The 25,779-nt window shown below is 47.0% G+C and overlaps 1 protein-coding gene across 1 annotated transcript; it reads right to left on the bottom strand.

Moving 5' to 3' along the window:
* Positions 1 to 24,369: 24,369 nt before the first annotated feature.
* On the bottom strand, positions 24,370 to 25,341 carry LOC136653019 (olfactory receptor 14I1-like). Its single transcript, XM_066629945.1, has one exon. It carries the CDS (start codon positions 25,339 to 25,341, stop codon positions 24,370 to 24,372), a length of 972 nt encoding a protein of 323 aa, XP_066486042.1.
* Positions 25,342 to 25,779: the final 438 nt, after the last annotated feature.

The following is a 25,779-nucleotide window of genomic DNA, read 5'->3' on the forward strand; positions in this document are numbered from 1 at the left end:
TACCTGTGGGATCTTGTAGGTGTATAGAATGTTGGGCATATGGATTGTGTTTTGGGGGATGAGCCCTCCAATGATGGCCATGAGCTTTTTCTTCTGGCCACAGTGATAATTAAAGTGACACCTTCTGAAAAGGAGATACATAGTACCATATGATATTCATGCTGTATTGAACCTGTCTCCTTGGATCTCGAATTCTAGTGTCTTGTTGGGTAAAAGGTTTACTTTCTTGTTGATCTCATTCACGGCAAACTCACAAGCAAGGACCTGGTGATAGTTTCTTGTCAAAAAGCTGCAATGATAATGTCACTTGATTATGATTTAAGTGTTGCTTCTTTTGCCATTACAAGTTGAGACATTCATGTGTAAAAGCTCTAACCTTCATTATATAATTTTGTTCTCTAAAAGATGATGACAGCTAGCATTGTTCTGTTTTGCAAATGTATTAAGATGTTTAATGGCATCCTGATTTCTTTGCAAACTGGGATTAACTTGTCCAACGTGTCTGAAATTTTTGAAAACCTTTTTGCGTCCTCGGCGGGAGCAGCTAGGAGAGCTCGCATCCCCTCCCCTCTTCCTCCACAATTAGTGCTGGTGGCTGTGAAGGTGAGGAGGATCATCGGGGCGGCAGCGTGGGAGTCTCTGCCCCCCCCCCCGGTGACCAGAAAAGTGGGCTGTGGGGAGCCCGGGCAGCGAGGCGGTGGCGCGTGGAGGAAGGCAGCCCTGAGGACTGTAGAGCTAGCATGTGGAGCGCTCAGGCGTTGAAGGGACGATTCAGCGGGGTGGTGGCTCCGTACCCCACTGGGGTTTGGGCACTGCTGTGCCTGGCTTCTCATCTTTGGGAGTGAAGGAGTGCACCTTCTCCCATTACTGTGTTGGTGTAGCACTGGTATCCTTCTGTGAATTTAGTACACGGGGGAGGTGGTTTGTTCACAGGGTTCTTGCAATGGGTAAGCAGAATCAAAAGAGAGGGGGAAAAGCCCCTAGGTGTCCTGCAACCCCTCCTTCTCCTTCTCCCCCTCCTTCTCCCCCTCCAGTTTCTTCCTCTGATGGGGAGGAAGATTTCAATGAGCTACGGGCTATGCTGGCTCGTTTTGATGCAAGGGAAAAGGAAAAAGCCCTGAGAAGAGCAGGGAGGGGTGATGGTGGTGGGGTATCAGGTACAGTCACCCCATTGCGCAGATCGACTAGGAAGGGGCATGGGGCCAAGCTTAGCGAGATCTTGTCTTCTAGGAAGTGTGCGAGGGGCTCAGGAGAGGTGAGCGATGTATCCACCTTCCACCTTCCACCTTCCACCCAGTGGAAGCACCTTCCACCCAGGTGGTTCATTCGCCAGAGGTGGAGATTGCAGGCGCCTCGCAGATTATTCAGAGAGGAGGGCAGTCGGCAGTCAGAGCTTCAGGTGAGCAGGCATAGGAGTTGGGTTATGGTGTAAGTGCTGTATGGGATGAGAGGGAGGGCTTTGCTGTACCTTCAGCGGCCCTCAATCCCCAATGGTTTCCTTGGTCTCATTGGGGGTCAGCTCCTCCTTATTATCAATGGGGCCCTTATCAGCAGGTAGGTGGTAGGTGGTGGGGCGCAGGCTCCAGTGGCTCCAGCCAGGCCTGGCACCCTCCCACCTCCAGTTTGGGTGCCTGGCACACCTGGTGTGCCTGCCTTTCCCCCTCAGGGGCAGTTGATGTGTCCCTTGGCCACTCCTGGGACTCAGCTAGGGGGCGACTTTGAGTCTGGGGACTGCCCCCGGGTATCTTATGGAGACATCGCTCTCCCTCTCAGCGGGCATCTGGCTTTATCAGTGAAAAAGAAAATCTGGAGAGGCCAATATGTGGATATGTTTAGCCTTCTGCAGATTGAGCAGGAGCCCATGCCGAAAGTGGGGGAGCCTGTCAGGGATCGGAGTTGGTCAGGAGGCAGAAAATCGATAAGAATTGGGCTAATTGGCTGAATGGCTACGTCATTTATGCCTCTGTTTTGCTCCAAATGTATCCCAACCGCACCCAGGCTTTGTTCAAGTATCTGGACATTGTGCACAGGGTGTTTAGGGATTACACAGGTACAGCTTGGGTGGCTTATGACCACCATTTTAGGCTACACGCAGCTCATGATCCTGTTCTGGATTGGCGCTTTCCGCAATGGGAATTGTGGAGCTAGTCCTTCTGTCCAGGCCGGCGTGGGGTGACCATTCGGATAGCGGTCATCTTATTGCTAGAAACAAAGCAGAACCCAGCAAGGCACCTGGCAGTGCTCAATGGGTTCAAAAACCCCGGACTTGCTTTGAGTATAATGCATCAGGAAAGTGCAGAAGAAATAACTGCACTTTCTTGCACGCCTGTGGCTTGTGTGGGGCGAAGCACCTGGTTTCCCGTGTCCAAAATTGGGCGGACCAAGGCAAGCCTCTGGGTAACAGGCAGGCCGCGGTCACAGGGGCGGCACTCCCCCCTTCCCCGCGGTCGCAGGGAAGGCACTCCTTCCCTCCCCCCAATGCAAAGGGGGCCAACACCGATTAGGTGGCCGCAGTTGTGTTCCTGGTTACAAGTTTATCCTGACAGGGTTGCTGCAGGTCATTTGGTGGAGGGGTTCTTAAAAGGTTTTAGAATTCTGGCGGCATGGCCCATTGAACCTGTGCTGTCTGAGAATTTGCGTTCTGTTAGGGGGTTAGAGCATGTGGTTAGGAAGAAGATCGGCAAGGAGATAGACGCGGGCAGGGTGGCAGGACCGTTTTCGGCCCCACCTATTCCCAACTTAAGGATCTCTCCTCTGGGATTAGTCCCCAAGAAGGCGCCTGGGGAATTTCGGTTAATTCACCACCTGTCTTTCCCAGAGGGTAAGTCCGTGAACGATGGTATTCCTAGTGAGCTGTGCTCGGTCAGGTACACTTCATTGGACCAGGCTGTGGGGAGGCTGAGGTCATGCGATGTGGGCGCTTTGATGGCAAAGGCGGACATTGAGTCAGCATTTCGCCTGTTGCCTGTCCACCCTGATGATTTCTGCCACCTAGGCTTTTGCTTCGAGGATGCCTACTACATTGATAGGGCATTGCCGATGGGATGTGCGATATCTTGTGCCCATTTTGAATGTTTCAATACCTTCCTGGAGTGGGCGGTCCAATTTCGGACTGGTCACGTGACCACCGCTCATTATCTTGATGATTTTTTATTTATGGGATCAGGAGGTACTGGGACATGTGAAATGCTGCTTGCGTCATTCATGGCACTGTGTGAGCAGTTGGGACAAGACAAGTCCCTGGCACATGACAAGACCGAGGGCCCAAGTACTCAGTTGACTTACCTCGGCATAGAGTTGGACACCATTAATCAATGTAGTAGGCTCCCGGAAGCTAAGCTTCTCAAGCTGTCTGGCTTGCTTTGGCAGGCATTTAAAGCCAAAAAACTGACCCTCAGGGAGTTGCAGGTGCTCATAGGGCACCTCAACTTCACCTGTCGGGTGGTGGCCCCGGGTAGGGTCTTTTTGAGGTGAATGTGTGAGGCGATGGCAGGGTTGCGTAGGCCATCCCACTGCCTGAGGGTCACGTCAGTCCTTCAGGAGGACATGACTGTGTGGCTCAGGTTCCTTGACCAGTTTAACGGGGTGTTGTTTTGGAGGACAGGGTGTCAGGTAGAGGCTGAGTTGCAGGTGCAATTCAATGCGGCAGGGGGCCACTGGTTCAAAATTTATTTTAGAGGCAGGTGGTGTGCCGCTCGCTGGCCCAGCAAATGGGTCCTGGAGGGCATCACTTGAGTCCTAACATTCCTCAAGTTCTTTCCCATCTTAGTGGCAGTGCATGTATGGGCTGGGGAGTTCGCTAATTCTTCTGTCCGCTTCTGGTGTGACAACCAGGCTTTGGTCAGGATTATTAATAGTCAAACTTCCAAGTCTCCCAGGGTCATGCGCTTGGTGAGAGCGTTTGTTCTCCAGTGCTTGTCCATTAATGCTCTTTTTTCAGCAAGGCATGTGCCCGGAGTGCAAAACAGCATTGCTGACGCTCTCGCTCGTTTTCAGGCAGAGCGTTTACGGCAGCTGGCACCAGAGGTGCAGCTGGACCTGGAACCCATGCCCCTATGGCTGTGGAACCTTGGCTCAGCGCCACCCAGGACATGATCTGGGCTTCTCTAGCAGCCGCCACCAGGGTCAGTTATGCGAGGAAGATTCATGACTTTTTGGCTTTTCGTAGGCAGCAGCGTCTTGAGGACGCGTGGCCTCTGCCAGTGCAACACCTGATAAGGTTTATCATTGTTCTTCGGGATAGAGACTTGTCCGTGTGTTCGATCGCTATTTATTTAGCTGCCCTTTCATTTCAGTCCATGGCACTGGGTTGGGCTGATAGTACTTCTGATTTCCGAGTCAGGAGGATGCTGGAGGGGCTGAGACGGAGCTGCCCCAGACCCCCTGATGCCCATAAGCCAGTCACTCCTACTATGTTGCAGGATCTTTGCGCTGATTTTGAGCTACTCTGCATGTCCCGTTATGAGTCGCTGTTGTTCAGGGCCTGTTGCCTGATTTTTTGGGGGGGGCTTTCCACCCTAGCTAGGTGTTGTCCGTTTCCAAGTTTAACCCCGGGGACAGAGACTTGCGGTGGGGAGACTGTCAGTTGGAAGTTAATCATGTTTCCTTATTTTTAAGGCATTCTAAGACCGATCAATGAGGTAAGGGCCAGTGGGTCCATCTGAAGAGGGTGGCCACTGTTGAGATCTGCCCTCTGCGGGCAGTTGTGGCCTACTGCCAGGCGCCGCTGTAGGGAGCAGTTCGCCTTTTTCATCATCAGGTTGCATCCCCCCTGACTGTTTATCAGTTCAGGGCTGTGTTTCATGCCGCCTTGAAGAGGCATGGCATGTCACCCGGCCTGTTCAGCCTGCACTTCTTTCGGATTGGTGCCTCATCCATGGTGGCCAGGCTTGGTTTCCAGGTGGGAGCCATTCGAAAGATCGGTCGCTGGTGCTCTGGTGCCTTTAAGTATTATGTTCGTTAGCATGGCATTCTCCATGTCCCATAACCCATGCCCCCGACTCTCCGGGGGTCGGACCTGCGGGCTCTGCACGCCGTGCTCCCAGCACTGCATCAGGGAGCTGCGGGCTCCAAGCGCCTTATGGGTGGCAGCAGTGGGGGTCCCCATGGGTCTGCGCCTGGTGGCTGGCGCCCGTGGTGGGTGACCGACCTGTGGAGTTGGCCAGGAGACCGCGGTGGCTGCTTTTGGCCATGCTTGATGGGGAGCCCGGTGGGGTGATCGACCTGTGGGCGGTGGCCATTTTGGGGTGGCCTCGTGATGCAGAGGGCTAGTAGAGCCCGGTGCCATTTTGTCCACATCCACCCCCACAGCGCTAGAGCAGCACCCTCCTTTTATGGTCAAGGTCTGCTGAGGGGGGGTTACTGGGGGGAAGTACAAAGTTTTCCTCCCCATTGCCCACTGGGCTCAATTGCCTGCCTCCAGCTTGTTTTCTTCAGGGCTTTAGTACCTACTGGCAGCCCGCCCCCTTTTTCCCCTCTGACGCTGGGAAGAATTTTCGGGGGCATCTTTGGCAGAGGCAGGGCTATCTTGCATTGGTGACGGAATTCTACAGCGAGGTGATCGTGCCCTTCTGAAGGGCCACTGTATCCTACTGTGAAAGCAAGAACACGGGGAGTGGTGGGCCCCTTGTTTCACATATTACTTGGGGGCTGTAGACATGGGGAATAAGTGCAAAAGTCAGGCGGTAAGGCCTCCAAAAGACCAGTTCTGGTGCGGCCCCCCTTCCCCCTCTCTTCATCGGACAAGGAGGATCAGATGGTGGAGTTGCGTGCCTTTATGGCCTGTTACAATACCAGACAAAAAGAAAAAGTTCTCAGGAAGGCTGGTCAGGGTGATGGGGGCTCTAGTTCGGGTCTGGTCCCTGTTCCTCGCAGGTCCACCAGGAAAAAATAAAGGTGCATTGATGGGTGCTTCTCTCCATCCTAAGCAGGTCGCCGCCTCAGCTGGTGTGCAGGTCACTGCCGAGGAGGGTGTCCCACAGGACAACAGCTCCCCTGAGGTTGAGGCAGTCCGTCCAATTAAGAAGCCTTGGCCACAGCCTATAGAGGCAGCGGTGGGCAAGGTGAGCCAGTGTGTTACTTTGCTCAGAACCTGGAAATGGTGTGGGATGAGCAGGAGGGCCACCTTTGGTCTCCTGGCCAGGCTGTCCCAGAGCAGCCTTGATCCCTATGGGGGCTGCCTAGCTTCTGGCAGTGTCCTAGCTACCCACAGTACCCTTGGGCACTTGGTTGGGCATATCTATACCCCAAATCTAGACCCAAGACCTGTAGAGCCCCTCCACCTTGCCCACTGCGCCCGAACCTGATTCGGAATGGCAGGATTTGGACTGAGGGGTTGATTCCCTGGGTTTAGTAGAGGAGAAGGAGAAGCCTAAGGTTTCATATGGAATTATAGCCATCCCTCTGGGTTCTCACCTCGCCTTGTCAGTCAAAGAGAAGATATGGTGAGGTGACTTAATAGACAGTCTTTTACACTTCGAGCCCGAGCCTACCCCCAAAGTGGGTGACCCTTTGCAAGATGTTGAAACTGTTAGGCAAAGAAAAATTGACAAAATTTGTACCAATTGGCTTAACGGTTTCATTGTCTGTTCTGGGGTCACTGTCCAGTTGCACCCAAAAAAGGCGGGGAAGCTTTTTAAATACCTGGACATCATTCATAGCACTTTTCGCGACCATGGGGGGGGGCAGCTTGGATGGCTTATGACCATCATTTCCACATCAGAGCTTCGCAGGACCCAGCTCTGGACTGAAATGTACCCCAGTGGGAACTCTGGGTGCAGTTGGTTTTGCCTGCCAGGGTGACATTGGGTGATAGGGCGGACAGTGGGCATTTGATTGCACGTTCCAAAGCCGAACAGCCTAAAGCACCAGGTAGTGCGCAGTAGGTTCAAAATCATTGTGCTTGCTTCTAGTTTAATGCCACAGGGAAATGTAATAGGCAAGGATGCTTCTATTCCCATGGCTGCGGCATGTGCGGTGCTAAACACCCAGTCACAAAATGCCCTAAGATCAGTGGTCCCCGGTCAGGTTTGCGATCCTTCCAGAGTAAAAAGTCTGGCAGGTCTTAATAAGGGGCCCAACACCGATTAATATTTCCTCCTTGGTTTACTGGCTGCAATTTTATAACGATCATTCTGCAGCTAAATTGTTGTTGGAAGGTTGTAGGCACTGAGTTGGACTCTGTGACACAGACCAGTTGCCTGCCAAGGGATAAATTGGACAAATTGACTGGGATGTTAACTAATCCCCTGGGGTCCCGTAAGTTAAAGTTAAGAGAATTACAAAGGCTGGTGGGCACCTTAATTTTGCCTGTAAGGTCATTGCCCCGGCAGGGCCTTTGTGCATCATTTATGCGACGCTATGGCTGGGCTTAGGTGCCCGTCCCACAGACTTCAGGTGTCATTGGGTATGAGGGAGGATTTGGAACTGTGGCTGGAGTTTTTGAAAGATTTCAATGGGATCTCATTTTGGAGATCCTTGCAATTGATTGAAGCTGAACTCCAAGTTCACTCCAATGCTACGGGAGGTTTGGGATTTAGAGTGTTCTTCAGAGGACGTTGGTGTGCAGCTCCCTGGCCACAGGTTTGGGTTCAGGATGGGATCACCAGGGACTTAACATTTTTAGAGCTATTTCCAATTGTTGTGGCAGTTCATTTATGGGCGGGGGAGTTCGCCAACTCTTCAGTTTGCTTTTGGTGCGATAATCAGGCCGTGGTCCACATAATAAACATGCAGACCCCCAAATCCCCCTGGGTTATGAATTTGGTTAGAGTCTTTGTCAAGCAGTGCCTGGCTATCAACACTGTTTTCTTAGGCAGGCATGTACCTGGGATTGAAAATAGCATAGCCTATGCTCTCTCTCGATTTCAGGAGGAGCGTTTTCAGCAGCTAGCCCCAGAGGCCAGGCAGGGGGCCGACCCCATACCCCAATGGCTGTGGGAACTTGGTACGATGAGGCCAAGGAAGCCATCTGGGCATCGTTGGCTTCATCTACCCCAGCCAGCTACCTGAATAAGATCTGTGGGTTTTGTGATTTCTGTAAGTTGGCTTCGGCGCCAGAACAGGGACCATTCACGCCCCATACTCTTATGCAGTTCCTTTTGGGACTGCGCAATAGGGGAATGCCCAGTAAGTCTATGTCCATTAATCTGGCAGCCATTTCTTTGCAGTCAAGGGCCTGGGGAATTCAGGATTTCACCAAAGAGTTCAGGGTGCAGAAAATGGTTGCAGGGCTTAGAAGGAAATTCCCAGCAGGCCCAGATAAGCGTCGACCTATTACACCTACCATTTTGCATGGGCTGAGCATGCAGTTTCGTGCCATGTGTTCCTCAGCCTTTGTGTCTCTGTTGTTTAGAGCAGTGACTCTGGTAATGTTCTATGGGGCTTTTCGCCTGGGCGAGGTGTTGGTTAAGTCAGAGCTTGCCTCCCCTGACACAGTACTTCAGTGGAGTGACTGTGTTTTAAAGCCCGGGAGTTTGTCCCTCCACTTGCGGGTGTCCAAGACGGACCAGTTGGGGCGTGGGCAGTGGATTCAGCTAAAACAGGCTCCAATGTGGCACCTTTGCCCAGTATCTGTCATGGAACAGTACTTCCTGTTGGCTCCTGCAGGAGCGGGCCCGCTTTTTCGCCATTTGGATCATTCCCCCCTCACAATTTACCAGTTTTGGGTCATTTTTTAAAGGGCATTAGCTCACCTGGGTTTGAGGCCAGAACTTTTCGGGATTCATTCATTTAGATTGGGGCGGCATCCATGGCAGCTCACATTGGTTTCTCCCCCAGGACATCAGGCGCATCGGTAGATGGTGCTCTGGTGCTTTTAAATACTACATTCGTTAATTCTAGTGCCAGTTGCTCTCCTCCCAAGGTGCTGCACCATGTTGGCGCGATGTGCAGGTGCCGTGTTTTTGGTCTATAAGGACCACGATTCAGCAGGCTCCGGCCTGTAGGGTGTTTGCCATAGTCCTGTTTCGGAAGGAGCGATGTGTTGGGATGACCAGGTCACTGGCCGTTCAGTGTTTGCTCTGACCCATTGTGTGTGGGCGATGTGTATTCCTCACAAGGTTGGAGGAATTTGTTATACCTCTTTAATCTTGATTTATTCTTAGTTGGTCAAGTGAGTTTCCATCATGATGTGCTTTTCTTCCAACAGGTCCGCGAGGGAGGTGCCCAGCCAGGGTCCTGATCTGCAGAAACTCCATAGTTCTTTGGGCCCGGAAGCACGCCATGTCATCCAGTTTCAGCTCGCAGCTGGAGCAATGTGGCCAGTTGTTCACATTGACTGGCTGGCCAAGAGGGGTATGGTTTGGGGTCCTTTTTTCCCAGCCTTTTTGGATTTTATTGCTCTCAATCCCCTGCCCCAGGTAATTATAGTCACTTTAGGTGAGAATGACTTGGGTCAGAGGATGTCTATGTCCTTGAGGCTCCAGGCCCTCAGGGACTTTACAATGCTAGTTAGTCAGTTCCCCGGGATCACTATCCTGTGGTCTGATATGCTGCCTAGGAATGTTTGGAGGTGAGTGCGCAGTATGAGAAGAATAGACATTACCCGCAAAAGGGTTAATGCTTACCTGGGCGGGTCATCAAGGAGCTCGGGAGAGCAGCTATCCATCATCCTGGAATTTGTTTTGGGCAGTCTGCTCTTTACCGTGGCGATGGAGTGCATCTTTCCCCTATGGGTTATAGCCTCTTTTTAACGGATTTGCAACAGGGCTTGAGAATCTTTTTGGTTGCAGGGAAGGCCAAGCGCTAGGCTGACCTCCCCTTGTGGCGGTAGAAGTGTGGGGAGGGTAGGCAGAAGACCTTCTCCGGTGTCAATTCTAAGTCAGCAAGGACAGGGGGTGAACCAGAACAGCTCCCATGATGCCTGACCGGCTCGAGGAAGCAGGCTGGCTAGCCCCTTGTCCAAACTTGGGGGCCTTGCAGGGGTGACCTGAAAGCATAGCAGTTCAGCTGACTTACCCTCTTTGGGTGACGTTGAAAGGCAGGCTTAATAACAATTGAGCTACGCCTGGAGTCGGGTGGACGCCCTATGAGGTTGGGGGACATAGACGGCTAGGGCCATTTCCCCCAGGTAGAACCCCGCACTTGAAATGGGTATTGTTTACCCTGTTGTTGCTTTGTTGTAATCTTGTATTCAATAAAGTGGCCCATTTTAATTCCAAACCTGTTGTCGGCTGTATTTATTTGGGGAATGCACGGTAAGTAAGTCCCTTTTATTTAAGTAAGGCTTGCTCCCAGGTAAGTGTGAACAGGATTGCAGCCTAAGGTACTTCAGTCAAACCTTCAGTCAAACTAAAATAGAGGAAAATTGTTCTATACTAGCTGGATTTTCTATAGTCGCATTTAAAATTGTTTCAATCTTGTACATTAAGCAAGAGCAGCCCCATTGAAAACAATATTTTAAATGATTAAAACAATCATTTAATTTTTTTGACAAAAGTTGTAGGCAGAGGAGAGGAAAATGAACAAGCAATGCAAAAACAACACAACTTGGGTCCCTGGTGCATCAGCCTTGCTTCCATCCCAGGGGCTTACTGTTCACTTGCAATATTTCTGTAGATCTTTTTGTCTGCAGTATCTCACATACTCCACAAAATCACTGTCAGATCCAACAAATATTTTTTTCCCCTCAATGGTTGCGAAAAATCATCTCAACGCAACAAAATAATCTGGAGCACTAATTTTGAAAATGTATAATTTACTTCAATTACTAGGAATCGTCCTCCATCTAGGCAAATCTCACATGGAAATCTCATGTGGATTGTCCATAACCACACAATCAATAACAGAATCTGAATGTACATATAATATACCACCTGGGTCTGTTCAAAGCTGGACTGAGGCACTGTGACTATGGAGGGCTGCGGCAGTCTCATCGCCATTGCTAACTGATTTAGCAAAAGACTTGGGAGCCACTGAACGAGGGAATTGCAGCCCAACTGCTAATGGGTGGCAGGAAAAAACATTCAGAGGCAAGACTGGGCCAACATGGCAGGAATATTGATGTTTCTGCTGCTGCCAATTCTGGGTCTTCCGTTTCCTTCAGCTGATTGCAAAGCACAGCCTGTCATGTGCACCATCACCGATCCATCCCAATTGCCTTATAAGTATCATCAGAGAGGAGGTGTCATCATTGGTGCAATTATTTCACAGTCAGCCTGCCTATTTGATAACATTTCTTTCAAGGAAAACCCCAAAACCAAGCTGATAGAGGAACTTATGTAAGGAAATCTTCATCATTCAAGAATGTTCAGGATCTGCAGAATCAGCTTATGGTCTTTGTGTGGGGTTTTGCTTTGTTTGGAATATGCCTTGAGCTTTATTAGCATGATTCTTGTGGGGGGGGGGGAGAAACTTAGGAATATATTTGCTTTTAGATGACGTGCCTGGAATCTTGCTTGTGTCCTCTATGCACTATTCCAGCGATTTTCAATCAGTGTGCCACAAATGGTCCACAGGTGTGCCACGGGAATTTGGGGGAAGGGTCATTAATTAGTATTTTCATGTACCCGTTCAGTTAGGCAGGATGCCATTTTATTTATCCCAGCAGTATAATCCGCAGTTAAGAAGAGCCTTCATGTTGGCATATCTTCCTTCAGCCTTTCTATGGGGCCAGTTTAAAGGGATACCTCTTTCCACAAGGCTCTGTCCTTGTGATCTGAACCATGTGGAGTCAGTTGAACACATCCTTTTGTTCTGCCCCTTGCATAAGACCCAGCGTCAGAAACATCTTATGCCCACCCTAGCTTACTTCCAGGGATGGGCAGAGGCAGATGAGCTACAAGCACTTTTGTCAGTAGAGGAGGGAGAAACTCTTATCAACATCTCAAGCTTTGTCGCCACAGTCATAAGTACGTGGGAAATGAGACTGGAAGCTTAGCCCTGTAGGAGATCAGCTAATGGGGGCACTATTGGATTTTTCCTGTGTGTGTCATGTATTTATAGATTATGGAGCCATCTCCTGATCTTATATAAATTTTGAATTTTATTAGCATATTGTTTCGATGTATATGTATATGCCAATAAAGGTTACATCATCATCATCAGTAGAGCCTTTGGGGATAAGAGCCCCCCACCAGCAGCATAGTGTGCCTTGTAAAAAAAACTGATGATATGCCTTGACAATGTCAGTACCTTTTCAGTGTGCCATGAGTTGAAAAAGGCTGAAAATCACTACACTGTTCCTCTATGTTGTTGTATTTATGACATAGATTCATGTGCCCTTCAGGCACAACTGACTTCTGTGGCACATAATTAAGTGATTTTTAACAAGCCAAGCCACTGGCCCACATATTTCAACACTGTCAACCACAACTGCTAGCAGACCTCCATGTTTTCTTTCTCTGCCCTACCTGGAGCATCCAGGGGCTGAGCCAGGTACTTTGTGTATGTAACTTATGTGCTCTATCACTGAAATCCCTTCCTGATAATTAACACCAGGTAATTTCAGGGCTTCCTCTGTACCTTCACAGATCTCAGGCACTGACATTGTCTATCCTTTAATCAAATATAGTGAGCTACTTATATTTTGTGGGTAATAGGGCTGGATTTCAAATCACATGAATGCTCTCCTTTTCCCACTATTTTCTGAGCATGTTCTTTTGTTTCCGCACTGTCCAATGAACACTCGAGACAACAGATATGGGAGAAAGGGCCACTTTATTTCACATTAACAAGAGAAGAGGAGGCTGAGACCTGCAGCATCCGAGGCAGCGAAAGCCCCTGTGGTGTGGGGAGGGACCTCTGGGCGGTGCCAGAAACCTCTGCCCCCAGGCAGGCATGCACCCGACTCCAAGTTGCGCCCGGCTCCTGGGCAGCGCGTCTCATCCATGTCTGTCCCTTAAGGGGAAGGCAGCCGGACTGCAGACTGTGCCACCTTGAGCCGCTGAGCCTGTGAGGTGTGCCCCGCGGTCCCGGCCAGGGCCCCATCTACGTCCTCGTGCCGCCGAACCCCTGAGGACTGATATAGGGTTCTGCCCTGCCTATGCCGCCTGAAGGTGCATGCCCAGAGTCCCATTCACACCTCCTAACCCGCACCACCTTCCCTCTTAAAGTGACCGATGGCAGCTGAAAACAGGGGGGGTGCAGCCTCCTGGCCCATGACAGTCTGGGGTAGGCAAAAAAACTTTGGCCAATCTTGGCAGGCAGCAAAAAATTCCTACCTGGCCTCAAACAGCGACCAGTTAGACTCAGACTGCCTCTAGGGTGGGCAGGCGAGTATTCCCACGGTGCTCACATGTAAAGGAGGAAGAGGGGCTGGGTCCCGTGCCCTTTAAAGGCCTGCCGTAGCTGCCCGACCCAGCCCCCTTCCACTCCCCCTTGGGGAGGGACTCTCGTATTCCAGGCCAGGCCAAACAAACTCCGATCACCCTTTTAATTAGGCGATCGGGAAAATCATAGTATATCTGTGAGTCTTGCTGTAAATGAGGACCAATCAGAATATGCTGGGTACATTTTCAGTTTTGTGATATATGTTCCTTGTTATACTTTAAAGAATATCCATGGAGGGTAATTTGATTTGATATTTTATTTGATATTTGATTTTAGAATTCTTTTTCCGTATTATGTGTAGAGCATGTAGGACAAAGAAAATCCTGGGAAAACACTGAAGAATTTTATGATATACTTAGAAGTTAGAAAGGATAATCTGTTTCATGCAAAATCTCCTTTAGTTCAGTTCCAAAGAACTACCAACACGTCCTGTCCTTGGTATTTGCTGTGAAGGAGATCAATGAGAACCCGAAGATCCTGCCAAACGTCAGCCTGGGCTTCCACATTTATGACAGTTATATGAATGCAAGGATGACACATCAGAACACCCTGAAACTTCTTTCCACTCAAGAAAGGATTGTCCCCAACTTCAAATGTGACAAGCACCAACATCTGATAGCTGTCATTGGGGGACATGATTCTCAAATCTCCCTTCACATGGCTACCCAATTAGGCATCTACAAGATTCCACAGGTACAGCTGCATGTGAGCCAGGAAGACTTTGAATCATTGAGCGCATTTATCCTTTCACCTCTGCTCAGTGATATGCATGAATTTATATGGCTGATGTTGATTTGGCAAGAATGAAACCATTGGCGGTTAGGGGATATTTCTCATTTATTCTTCCCCATATGAATGGTTAGACCAGTGGTTTCCAAACACTTTAGCACCAGAACCCACTTTTTTAAACAACACTCTATCAGGACCCACCTAGGTTTTCCAGACTTTTTAAAAAGGACATCTAGAAAAACCCTGAAAAAATAAACTCAATTATTTATCTCCCTATATTTACACATACTTGCAGACTTCAGGAGCTCAGCTCCTTGTAGCCAATTAGCAGCTATCTTGCAAACTTCAGGAACTCAGCTTCTTTCAGCCAATTAGCTGCTATCTTGCAAACTGCAGGAGCGGAGCTCTTTGCAGGGTAATGAGCAGCTACATGATCTGATTTTTGAATAGCCTCAGGGCTTAAGGCAATCAGTTACCTGATCTTTCCATCAGCCTTTGGCAACCCACTAAAAATCAGGTTGTGACCCACAGTTTGGATACCACTAAGTTCCTTAGCAGTCTGATGGCTGTTACTATTTACCACACAGCTCAGAATCATTTGGACTCTCTCTGGAAAAGTTTTAGAAGTTGTTAGTTCAAAAGCTACAGGTGTAATACACTGATGCCACAGGAGCATCTTTTGGAACAGGCACTGACTGCTTTACAACAGTCGTCACTGTCAAGAAGAGCCTCGCTGCATTTGGGCAGCAAGGGAAAGATTGGGCCATCATTCATATTTCTAAACTGTGTTGAACTTTCCATTGAACTTTGAAAGTTGGGACATTTAAAAAACATTGAAATGTTCAGACATTTTCCAATAATTTGTATTACTTCCATGTTAGCTTTCTTCTGCTTCAGAACTGGGTTTCATCACAGTAGCTATTTGGTCAGATTCATTAGTCTCTTTTGAAATGCTTTACTTTTTTATTCCTTAGATTGCATACTGTACATTAGCTCCAGTGGTGAATGCTAAACTGCAGCTCCCTTCCTTTTACCGGATGGTCCCCAATGAAGCACATCAGTACAGAGGGATTGTTTGTCTACTTCAACATTTCCAGTGGCATTGGGTTGCGATCCTTGCATCAGATGATGACAATGGGGAAAACTTTGTGAGCATCATGACGAAAATGCTTTCTGAACATGGAATCTGTACAGCCTTCAGTGCAAAACTGCGAATTCTATCTCAATTGACAGAAGCAGCACAAGTGTTACAGGCCATTGATGAAACAGACTCAGCTGTGTCCACACTTATGTCACGAATCAAATCTGAAATCAACGTATATATAGTAAATGCAGAGATTGAGACAATGTCAAGTTTGAAATTGGCAATATATTTTTATATGATGATGGAAGATTTTACAGAGATTTTGACAGGGAAAGTGTGGATTATGACAGCTCAATTTGGTTTCTCGACACCACAAAGTAACAGGAATGTCATGATGGTCTTCCATGATGCCTTGTCTTTTGCATTTCACTCCAATGAAGTGTTGGGCTTTGCGGAATTCCTTCAGTCCCTGCATCCTGACACACAAAACGGAGATGATTTTATTAGGACCTTCTGGGAACAGGCATTTGGCTGCTTTTTTTCTGATTCTGAAGAGGGTGAAGACAGCAGCGATGCTTGTACTGGCCAAGAGAGGGTGGAGAGTCTCCCAAGGACTCTTTTTGAAATTAGCATGACTGGCCACAGCTATAGCATTTACAATGCAGTCTATGCTGTAGCACATGCATTGCAAAAGATGTCTTCATTGAAAACCAAGCCCAGAGCAACTGTGGACAAATGTAAATTGTTTCCTCTGAATCTGCAATGTAATCAGGTAATATCCCAATTGTAAGCCAGCTCTCGTGTTCATGATGATATTAGAAGAGCAGAGAATTAAAACCAGTCCAGAATGGTAGTCTTTGAAAGTGGATCCTTCAAAGTCTACAAACGTTTGGAAGCATTGTCAAAACTATGAGTCATTTGTGTGCAGTCAAATTAGGCAAGGTCCAGGCAGCTCAATGAGAACCCCATTTAGATCAGCTTCCTGTATCACATGGTGGCCCACCAGATGCCTCACAGAGTGTACAAGACAACACAATGCCTATATCCTGTTGCCACTCCCCAGTATCTGACATTCACAAATGGGCTACCTTACTTTTCAAAACGACACTCTGTTGGGACCCTACCAGCTTTATGATGCTAAAAAAAAGTACCAGCTGGTCAAGCTGTTATCTTTTTAACTATTTGGGAGAGGGGCACCTGGAGTGTTTGCTGAGCTCCATGTTCATCAGATAGGGACCATTCTGATGGCCTTGCATCCTTCCCCACCTGCCCTTCCAAGTGAACCAAGGTATGGTCACCTACTCATGAGCAAACATGTATATGCTGCTCTGTTTTGGTTTCCTTAGGACTTTTTTTTCCTTATCAACTATCAACTTTTCAGTTTTGTGACTCACTAAAAGTAGACCATGACCCACTGGGGGGTCCCAACCCATAATTTGGGAACCATTTTTCTAGATTAAACACACCAATGTTTTCTATTTCTCCAGAATAAGGATCTACATCAAAGTACAGATGCTTATAAATGGTAGGGGACCAATGAAACCAAACAAGACTCACTTCTTGAAAAGTGTCTTTACTTCTTTCACTCTAGCTTCTCCCTTTCCTGAGAAGCATTTCATTTAACAACAGTGCTGGAGACACAGTGTCTTTTGATGAGGAGGGTGAGTTAGTAGGTGGATTTGACCTGATCAATTGGGTGACTTTCCCCAACCAGTCCTTCTTGAGAGTGAAAACGGGAATGATGGATCCATGGGCTTTTCCTGACAAAGAGTTCACCATTACTGAGGAGGTCATCACATGGCACTACATGTTTAATCAGGTGAGATCTGTCTGTAGGCATAAGATAGAAAGAGAAATGGGGAATGTTCCTGTACTTTTTCATGATCCTTGATAGTCACTCTCACCCTTCTAAGGAATTCCATTCAGTCACAAATGGGCTTAATTCTAGGCAATTCTTAGGCACCTGTAGATTTAGGGCACACTGAACAGAGGCACTGATTCCAAAGACAAAAGGCTACAACGGCCCACATCTCCAACACCAAAGGCCCAAACCTATCTGAACACTGCAGCAACATCACATGGATGCCAGCCCATCATCTGGCATATCCCAAGCCCTGGCCAGTGAGAGGGGAGGCAGTGAAGAGTGAGCCATGGGTCATGACCACATACACAGCCAGTCACAGCCATCGGTTGTTGGTCAATGTTCATGCGTGGCTTGGTTGCCTGCACAGCTGTGGGCAGGTGACCCAGTTGTGCCTGCACAGCTGCTGTGCAGTTGACAACAGGTCATCAAACTGAATACATTTTGCAAAAGCCCCCTTAAGTTTCAAGTCAAATGTTCCATGTTCTGTAGGAAAGTAGCAGCAGCAATACATGTCCTCCTTTCTTTATATCCAGGTTCTGCCTATTGCTCTGTGCAATGACCACTGCTATCCGGGTGACAGCAGAAAGAAGAAGGAAGGGAAGCCGTTTTGTTGCTATGACTGTGACCCATGTCCAGCAGGGAAGATTTCAGACCAGAAGGGTAGGGAAAATAGTGTGTCATATAATCCCACAATATAGATATTGCACTGTTTTTTTTCTTTTTTGGTCTCTCTGGTTCCATGCACCTCAGTTCAGAAAGTAACAAGCACTCTCTAAACATTCAATTTAATAAGTGCTTAGCAGTGATGCGCTTCTTCTCTGGAAATTAAATAGCAGTGGGACGGGCAACTTATTGCAACTTATTGGAACCCTGGTATGGGGGAGGGGAATATTCGGGTGTCCTCTTGTCTTGTTGTTCTTTGTCATGTGCTTCTCAGGGCACTTCTCACAACAAAAGGATCTCCTTCTATTACATCTTCATCTCCACCATTACCGGTTGAGCACCCCTTATGTGGAATTTCAAAATACGGAATATTCCAAAATACAGAACATTTTTGGGCGCCAACATAACTTTTTGCTTTACTTTTTTGCCTAAAGAAATAAAATCACAAACTGTGTTTCCTGCACATAATTGTTACAAAATATTGTATAAAATTACCTTTAGGCTATGTGTATAAGGGGTAGTTGAAACATAAATGAATGTTGTGTTTAGTCTTGGGCCCCATCCCCAAGATCTCTCATTATGTATATTCAAGTGTTCTGAAATATGGAAAAACCTGAACTCTAAAACATTTCTGGTCCCAAGCATTCAGATAAGGGATGGCCAACTTGTATAAGAATTATTTAATTCTTCAGACTGTCCTCTCACATATCCTATGATGCACTTTCAAATCCCTTTTTCTGTTGTACTAATTCAGTCAAACATAATCCGTAACTCAACAGAATTGCTATTGTTGGAGCATTGCTTCTTTATTCATCAGCACATACTCTCCCACAGCCATTGTACACAGGAGAGGTATGATGAAATGTCTTCAGTTGAGCAGCAAGATTCTCACCCTTGTATGTCAGGCACCACCCTTCCCACATACCTGCATATGGAGACCAGTGAGGCCCATGCTTGGTGTGCAGTTACCATGTTTTGTGTTGCTTTACATAAGCAATATTTCAAAGAAAAGTAGATTGAGTTACAAAATACCAAAATTTAAGGATGGATCTATCCACTTGTAGATATAGGGCAATATAAAGAAAAGATGGCATGGCTAATTCATTCGCAGCCAGTCCTAAAGGCAGTGTCACCGACGAGTTTGGTGGCACCAAATCAGCTATTGCTGGATTCTGCAGATAGCAGCAGTCGCCGGAAGGGGAAGATCCCAATCCCTGCAATGGGGCTTCTCAAGTCTGTGGCAGCTATTTTCCCGGCGCAGACTTGAGAGTCTCTGTGTTGGGCACAAGAGTTCAGGATCCAGCAGAACAGAACTTACCTAGCTCTTACCTGGCTCCAGGCTGCATCTGGCTGGCACTGAACCCAGCACCGACTGGCACTGGGCCAGTGCTGTCTTGACATGGGGTTTGTGGGCATGCCTTGCAGCATGTTTGTGACACCCACTGCCTGTGGTACACTTGTATACTGTCAGTGCTGAAGAGCTGAGGACTGGGCTCTAAAACTGCAGTTCTAATTTTTTTTCAGATGTGGACGACTGTTCCAAATGCCCAGAAGGTCAGTTTCCAAACAAGAACCGGAATGACTGTCTTCCTAAGGATCTGCATTTTCTCTCTTTCTTGGAACCTTTGGGAATGACATTAAGTGCCTTGGCTTTGTCTTTTTCCTTGATCACAGCTTTGGTCCTCAGGATTTTCATCAAGAACCAGGACACTCCCATCGTCAAAGCCAACAACAGAGACCTCACCTACTCCCTGCTTATCTCCTTATTGCTCTGCTTCCTCTGTTGTTTCCTATTCATTGGGAAGCCTCATGAACTGACCTGCTGTTTGCGACAATCTTTTTTTGGTCTCATCTTCTCAGTGGCTGTTTCTTGTGTCTTGGCCAAAACCATCACTGTGGTTCTGGCTTTCATGGCCACCAAACCAGGATCCAGAATGAGGAAGTGGGTGGGGAAAAGAGTGGCCAACTCCATTCTTCTTGGTTGCTTCCTGATTCAAGCCAGTATCTGTGCTGTGTGGCTCTGCACTGCTCCTCCATTCCCTCATTTGGACATGTACTCTTTGGCTGAAGTGATTGTAGTGGAGTGCAATGAAGGCTCCATCACCATGTTCTATTGTGTTCTGGGCTACCTGGGATTTCTAGCTACGGTCAGCTTCACTGTGGCTTTCCTAGCTAGGAAATTGCCAGACAGTTTCAATGAAGCCAAGTTCATCACCTTCAGCATGCTGGTATTTTGCAGTGTGTGGGTGTCCTTCATTCCCCCCTATCTGAGCACCAAGGGAAAGTACATGGTGGCTGTGGAGATCTTCTCCATCTTGGCCTCCAGTGCTGGGTTGCTGGGCTGTATCTTTTTCCCGAAATGCTACATAATTATCCTAAGACCTGAACTGAACAGCAAGGATCAACTTATAAGGAGAAATTACTAACAGTGTGTTTCATTTCTTCCCCATTTTGTATTATCTGGAAGTAAACATGGTCAAAATATGTATGTTCACCCCTCTCTGAGTCCTGCTACCAAATGGGTAACTAGTTCCAGAGGTACAAAATAGACGTTGTTCACTCCCTACAGTAGGCTTCTGTAGGAACACAGACTTCTGTATTTTACATTAGTAAAAGTGTCTAAGCATTTTTCAAAGGAGTTCACACATGTTTCAAATAGACCAACCAAGAGTTTACCAAAGTCCTAGTTATCCAGTTTTGATCAGATCCCTCAAAACAAGAAAAAAAGAAAAATAATGTCACTAGCACATCACTAAATATAGTAAAAGGCTCATAACAATTGTTTTCTCCTGAAGTTCTGAGCTATGCAAAAGTCAAATAGGCCGTTAGCACAGTGTGTGCTGGCGGTCATTGCTCCGCCCCGCTTCATGCAGGCAGGCTGATGGGGCAGGCTCCCATTGGCCCACGCAATTTGGCAGGTAGGGAACTAAGCTTGCGTGTGCGATTCCTGGCCACTCGAGCTCAGTCCGGGAGTAGCAGTGACCCCACTCGCACTTCCTTGGTACAATCTGAGACTAGCTGGTCGCTGTTGCAGGGCCGGGTAGGGATTTTTTGCTGTCACTTTGATTGGCTGTAGGTGGCAGTTTTTTCACCTACCCCAGACTGCTGTTTTTGTGGAGGTGTGGTTCTTGGCTTGGTTGTCATTTATATGGTCATTTGGCGTGATGTGTGTGGGGCAGGGTAGGTAGGGGTACTCGGTGTCCATCCAGGGCAGCAAGGTCAAGGGCGATGAGCCAGAAGTGCCCAAATGATTCCTAGCCAGATTGAAGAGGTAGGCCAGCAAACCCCCTTGACTGGCATCAGACTGCATGCTACATCCTGCAGGAGGGACTGCTTTCAGTCTCATCATCCTCGGGAATTTATTCAGCAAATGAATTTGGAGTGATTGAATGTGGGAGTTGTTGCCAGGATCCTGGTGGATGACAGACAGAAACTGGACATTCAGTACCAAGACTGGGTCAAGATGGCAGGAATATGGAAATTATTGCTGCTGCTCATTCTGGGCCTTTGGATTCCTCAAGCTGAATGCAAGGCACAGACTGCCCAGTGCACCATCCTGATCCCTCCCAATTCCCATACAAGTATCATCAGAGAGGAGATCTAATTCTTGGTGCAATTATTTCACAGTCTGGCTGCCTCTTTGAAGACATTTCTTTCAACGAACACCCCAAAACCAAACTGATGGAGGAACTTATGTAAGGGAAGTATTTAATCATTCCATAATATTCAGTAATTCAGATCATCTCCATTATAGCTGTTTCCTAAAAAGAACAGCATATTCAGAATGTAGCTCGAGGAGCAAACCCTATCTCCACAGCCTCCACACTGCTGTGGAGAAGCTCATTATGGGTTCCAAGTCATAGCAGGTATGTGGAAGCTCTTGGTTTTAGAGGCAAGCTGCCTCTGATTACCAGATGCAGGGGAGGGCACCAGGGCACAGGTTGTGCTTGTTGTCTTGTGTGCTCCCTGCGGCATTTGGTGGGCCACTGTGAGATACAGGAAGCTGGACTTGATGGGCCTTTGGCCTGATCCAGTGGGGCTGTTCTTATGTTCTTATGCTGTGTCCCCCTGCACCCATTGCCCTTCATTTATCTTGCTTACACTCGCACAAAGCAATTGGTAACTTGCTTTTCTGTTATCACAATAAAGGACTTTCTGCACGGAAAACAAATGTTATTAATATCTCCTTTGACCGCTTTGTAACCTACTCCCAGGAGTCCAGCACATCTCATTAAAAGTAAAAAATAATAATAATAATTGTGGAGACTTTTGTGTTCTGATTTATTTCTCTCTGTGTCTAACGAGCCTAAAGAATCATTGTCATCATCAAGCTGCATCTGAGTAAAGAAAAATCTAAAGATAAGATCAGACTACCTTAAATAAGTTTAAACACAATCTTTATTTTTATAATTGTGATTTTTTTACAATTGTAACTCTGAAGAAAAAGCCATACCTTGCAAGCAGCCTTTTCCCTATATTTGAAAATCCATAACCTAGCCTTAAACATGTTTGTAGATTGGAGAAATTCCTCCATTTCTGGAGTACTGATATTGGTAGGCTGGAGTTCTTCCCGGGATAAGGGAATATTTATTCTCTTATCCAATGTCGAGCCTCAGCCTGCCCAATGAGGCCGCTTGAATTTGCACCAGCAAAATCACTGGTGCAAATTCAAGGAGCACCATGTTGGGCTTTTAGGTCTGGGATGGGGATTAGGATACAATGGCCTCTTCCATTCTCCCTGACCCCCTCCCTGGCCTAATCCTCTTCCCTGTCCTAAGACACCCCTTCCTGCCTCAGTTCCACCCTTCTACCACCCTTTCCTACTGTCTGCCCCTCAGTGCAGCATTTTCCTGCTCTGGCAATCATCTTATCAGGCTGGATTCAGCACCACTGGGATGGCACAGGCCTTCCTGCTGGCACTGCCCACTCATAAATGCTTTGTGTTGTCAAAGCGCAAAACAAATTGTGTTGGTAACAAATTGTTTGCTCCAAGTCAGGAAGCTATTAGAAGGTGGCTCTTCTTACCAGGGCCAAACATGGTGTACAAGAAAAGTGGGGTTACTCACGGAATTTCCTAAAGAGCAGGCAAGGCTCCATCCAAGACACCCTGAATGATCACCACCAAATACTTGACAAATTCCTGAAAGTATTCTTTTCTTTCGGACATAGGGCTTTAGATATTACAGAACAACATGTTTTAATAATATGGGTATGGTGTTACACCGTTTATCCTTTGACACAGAACAAATGACATTATGAAAAGCTCTAACATCATTCAGCCAGCTGGCACCTTATACCAACAAATCGGAAAAAAACAACCCCAGACAATTATTAACATAAAGTTTGGAAATTATGACCGATCAATAGCCAAATCCCATCTTCCATTGGTACACAGGAGGCATGGCCATTGCCACCGTGTCTTCTGCATCCTCTATGCTTAACTGAGGAAGACAACAGTTGAGAGGGGTTGGAAGGGGACAAACTTCCAATTGTGTGATCCTCAATCTGACTCCTCAGAGCTGTGCCAGCTCTCTTACTGGCATAACTCCAAGGAGCTCCAAGGGGCATGTCAGGCTAAGGATGGGGGTTCAGGATGTGACCTTCGCCAGTTCTGCTTTATCCCAACCCAGGGTGAAGTTCTGCTGGTGGCCAGTCTGTATGACATGGCTCATAGCGCATGGCTTTCTGGCAGTTACATCATGTGAGAAGGCCTCATACCTTTCAAGCTATAGACAATATGTGAATAATTCCAAATCTCTGGTTATAATAGGGTATGACACATGCTCTATACCTGCAGTTCTCAAAATGTGGGTCCAGGACTCACCAGTGTGTCATGACTCAATTTTTGGTGGTTTGTGAAACGGACAGGGCAGATTAGGCTTTATGCATCAAGGGTTCAACAAGCTGCTATTTAGGGGGAGCACTGCTGATGAATCATCATTATAGTCACACCCCTCAGCATTTATAAATCAGGAAGTAGTCTCTAGGTCAGGGATGTCAAACCCGTTTCACACCGAGGGCCAAACAGCATTCATGGTGCATGCTAAGGGCCAGAAGTGATGTCATTAGGCAGAAAATGATGTCATTAAACAGGTCATAACCAAAAATAAGCACTTTTTCTCACTTAGGAACTCAAATGACAGAAGAGAAAATACAAAATCTTGATCATATTTCTTGATCATATTTCAAGATATGGGAGAGCCCAATTTTCATGTGGGCTGTCCTTTTAGCAGTAACACCTCGGCACTGCTCTGCAGCTGAGAGCCTGAGGGCTGGATAAAAAGCTTCTGCAGGCCGCATCCGGCCCCCAGGCCTTATGTCTGACACCCCCGCTCTAGATCTTCTAAGACATCTGAGAACCACTGCGCTATAGACTCACAATATAAATCCACTATATTTCACAAGTGAATCTCCACTATATCAAAGAGCAAGTAATTCATTATTCTTGAGAATCTTCCTTCCGACCTAAATAATAGATTTCCTAAACATTGGAGGATGTTGTTATGTTACTCAGTGAAGAACAATGTGAAGTGCAAAGATTATATAAATAAATTGTGTAATAACAACAATAATGATGCACATGTGGAGAGCACAAGGAAAGTCCAACAAGAATGTTTACTTCTTTGTCAGGAATCCTGTCTGATTTCTGCAATAGAGTGAGGCAAATTCAGGTAAAGAGAGAGGACAACTTGCATATATTTGGTGACTACCATTTTCATATAACCTTTTCCCACTATTCCATTAAAGAAGAAGGTTACACTCACAACAATCTTGGGATCCTGTTAGGAAAAGGCTTGTGGTTTAATAACTTCCACAATGCAGTCTGGATCTCTTTATTTCTCATGCTGTAAATGAATGGGTTCAGCATAGAAGGTAAAGTGGTATATATGACAGAAATAACAAGATTCAGGCCAGATGAATTATTACTGGAAGGCATTGCATAGACAAAGAGTCCAAGGAATACAAGCAAAGAGACAACAGTGAGGTGAGGAAGGCAAGTGGAAAGGGCTTTCTGACGTCCCTGTGCAGAAGGAATTCTCAGCACTGCAGTGAAGATCGACACATATGATGTCACTATGAAAAAAAAGCATCCCAACATTCCACTGCAACTAAGCACAAGAAGCCCAACTTCAACTAGGTACAAGTCAGTGCAAGAGAGTCTTATTAACTTTGGGACTTCACAGAAGAACTGATCAACAACGTTCGAGCAAAAAGTAATTGTAAAGGTGCCGCTTGTGTGCGTAACAGCATAGAGAACACCACAAATCCATGCACTCATTGCCATCTGAATGCAAGCTCCTTTGGTCATAATAGCTTCATATTGTAGTGGATTGCAGATGGCAACATAGCGGTCATGCGCCATGATGGTCAACAGTGCAAAGTCGGAGCCTCCAAAGAAGAAAAGAAAGAACGTTTGAGCGACACACCCAGAATAAGAAATGGTTCTGCTGTTCATGAGTGAATTAGTCATGGATTTGGGTACCATGACTGAAATGGTGCCCATGTCCATCAGGGCTAAGTTCATCAGGAAGAAGTACATGGGGGTGTGCAAGTGATGATCAAGGCGTACTAAAATAATGATGAGAAGATTTCCAATCATGGCTGTCAAGTACAAAGCTAGGAACACAAAGAAATGCAAGATCTGTAGTTCTCGGACCTCTGCAAATTCCAGGAGCAGAAAATCAGAGATGGAGGTAAGATTGGGTCTTCCATCTGTAACAGGAAACTCCATGCTGTCTGTGGGAGGATAAACCAAATTCTATTAAAGCCAAATTCCAGGAGCAGAAACTCAGAAATGGAGGTAAGATTGGGTCTTCAGTCTGCATCAGGAAATATCATGCTACCTGTGGGAGGATAAACTGAATTCCATTAAAGACACTTTCCTCATGAAATGAAGCAGAGTTGCTTGAACTTAGACAGTTTAAGGCCATGGATCATGCAATGAGTAGAATGATCCACTCTGCAAAGAAATGTCTGTTGCATATGGAGTAATGCTATGAAATAATCCTAGACCTCCTCATATGCATCTTCATGGTACAAAGTTTTGGTCTATTCTCAGAACTAAGTCCTTTCTATCAGGATCTTGGAATGGGTTCCCCCACAGATAACAAGAGTAATTGGATAAGTTAGGGGCTTATTGAGACTAGTATTAAAGTAGGTTACGAAAGGC

Source organism: Tiliqua scincoides, chromosome 5, assembly GCF_035046505.1.
Source record: "Tiliqua scincoides isolate rTilSci1 chromosome 5, rTilSci1.hap2, whole genome shotgun sequence".
Classification (NCBI taxonomy): Eukaryota; Metazoa; Chordata; class Lepidosauria; order Squamata; family Scincidae; genus Tiliqua; species Tiliqua scincoides.

Coding starts and splice junctions, on each gene's coding strand:
- LOC136653019 (XM_066629945.1), bottom strand. CDS start 25,341: ATGGAGTTTCCTGTTACAGATGGAAGACCCAATCTTACCTCCATCTCT.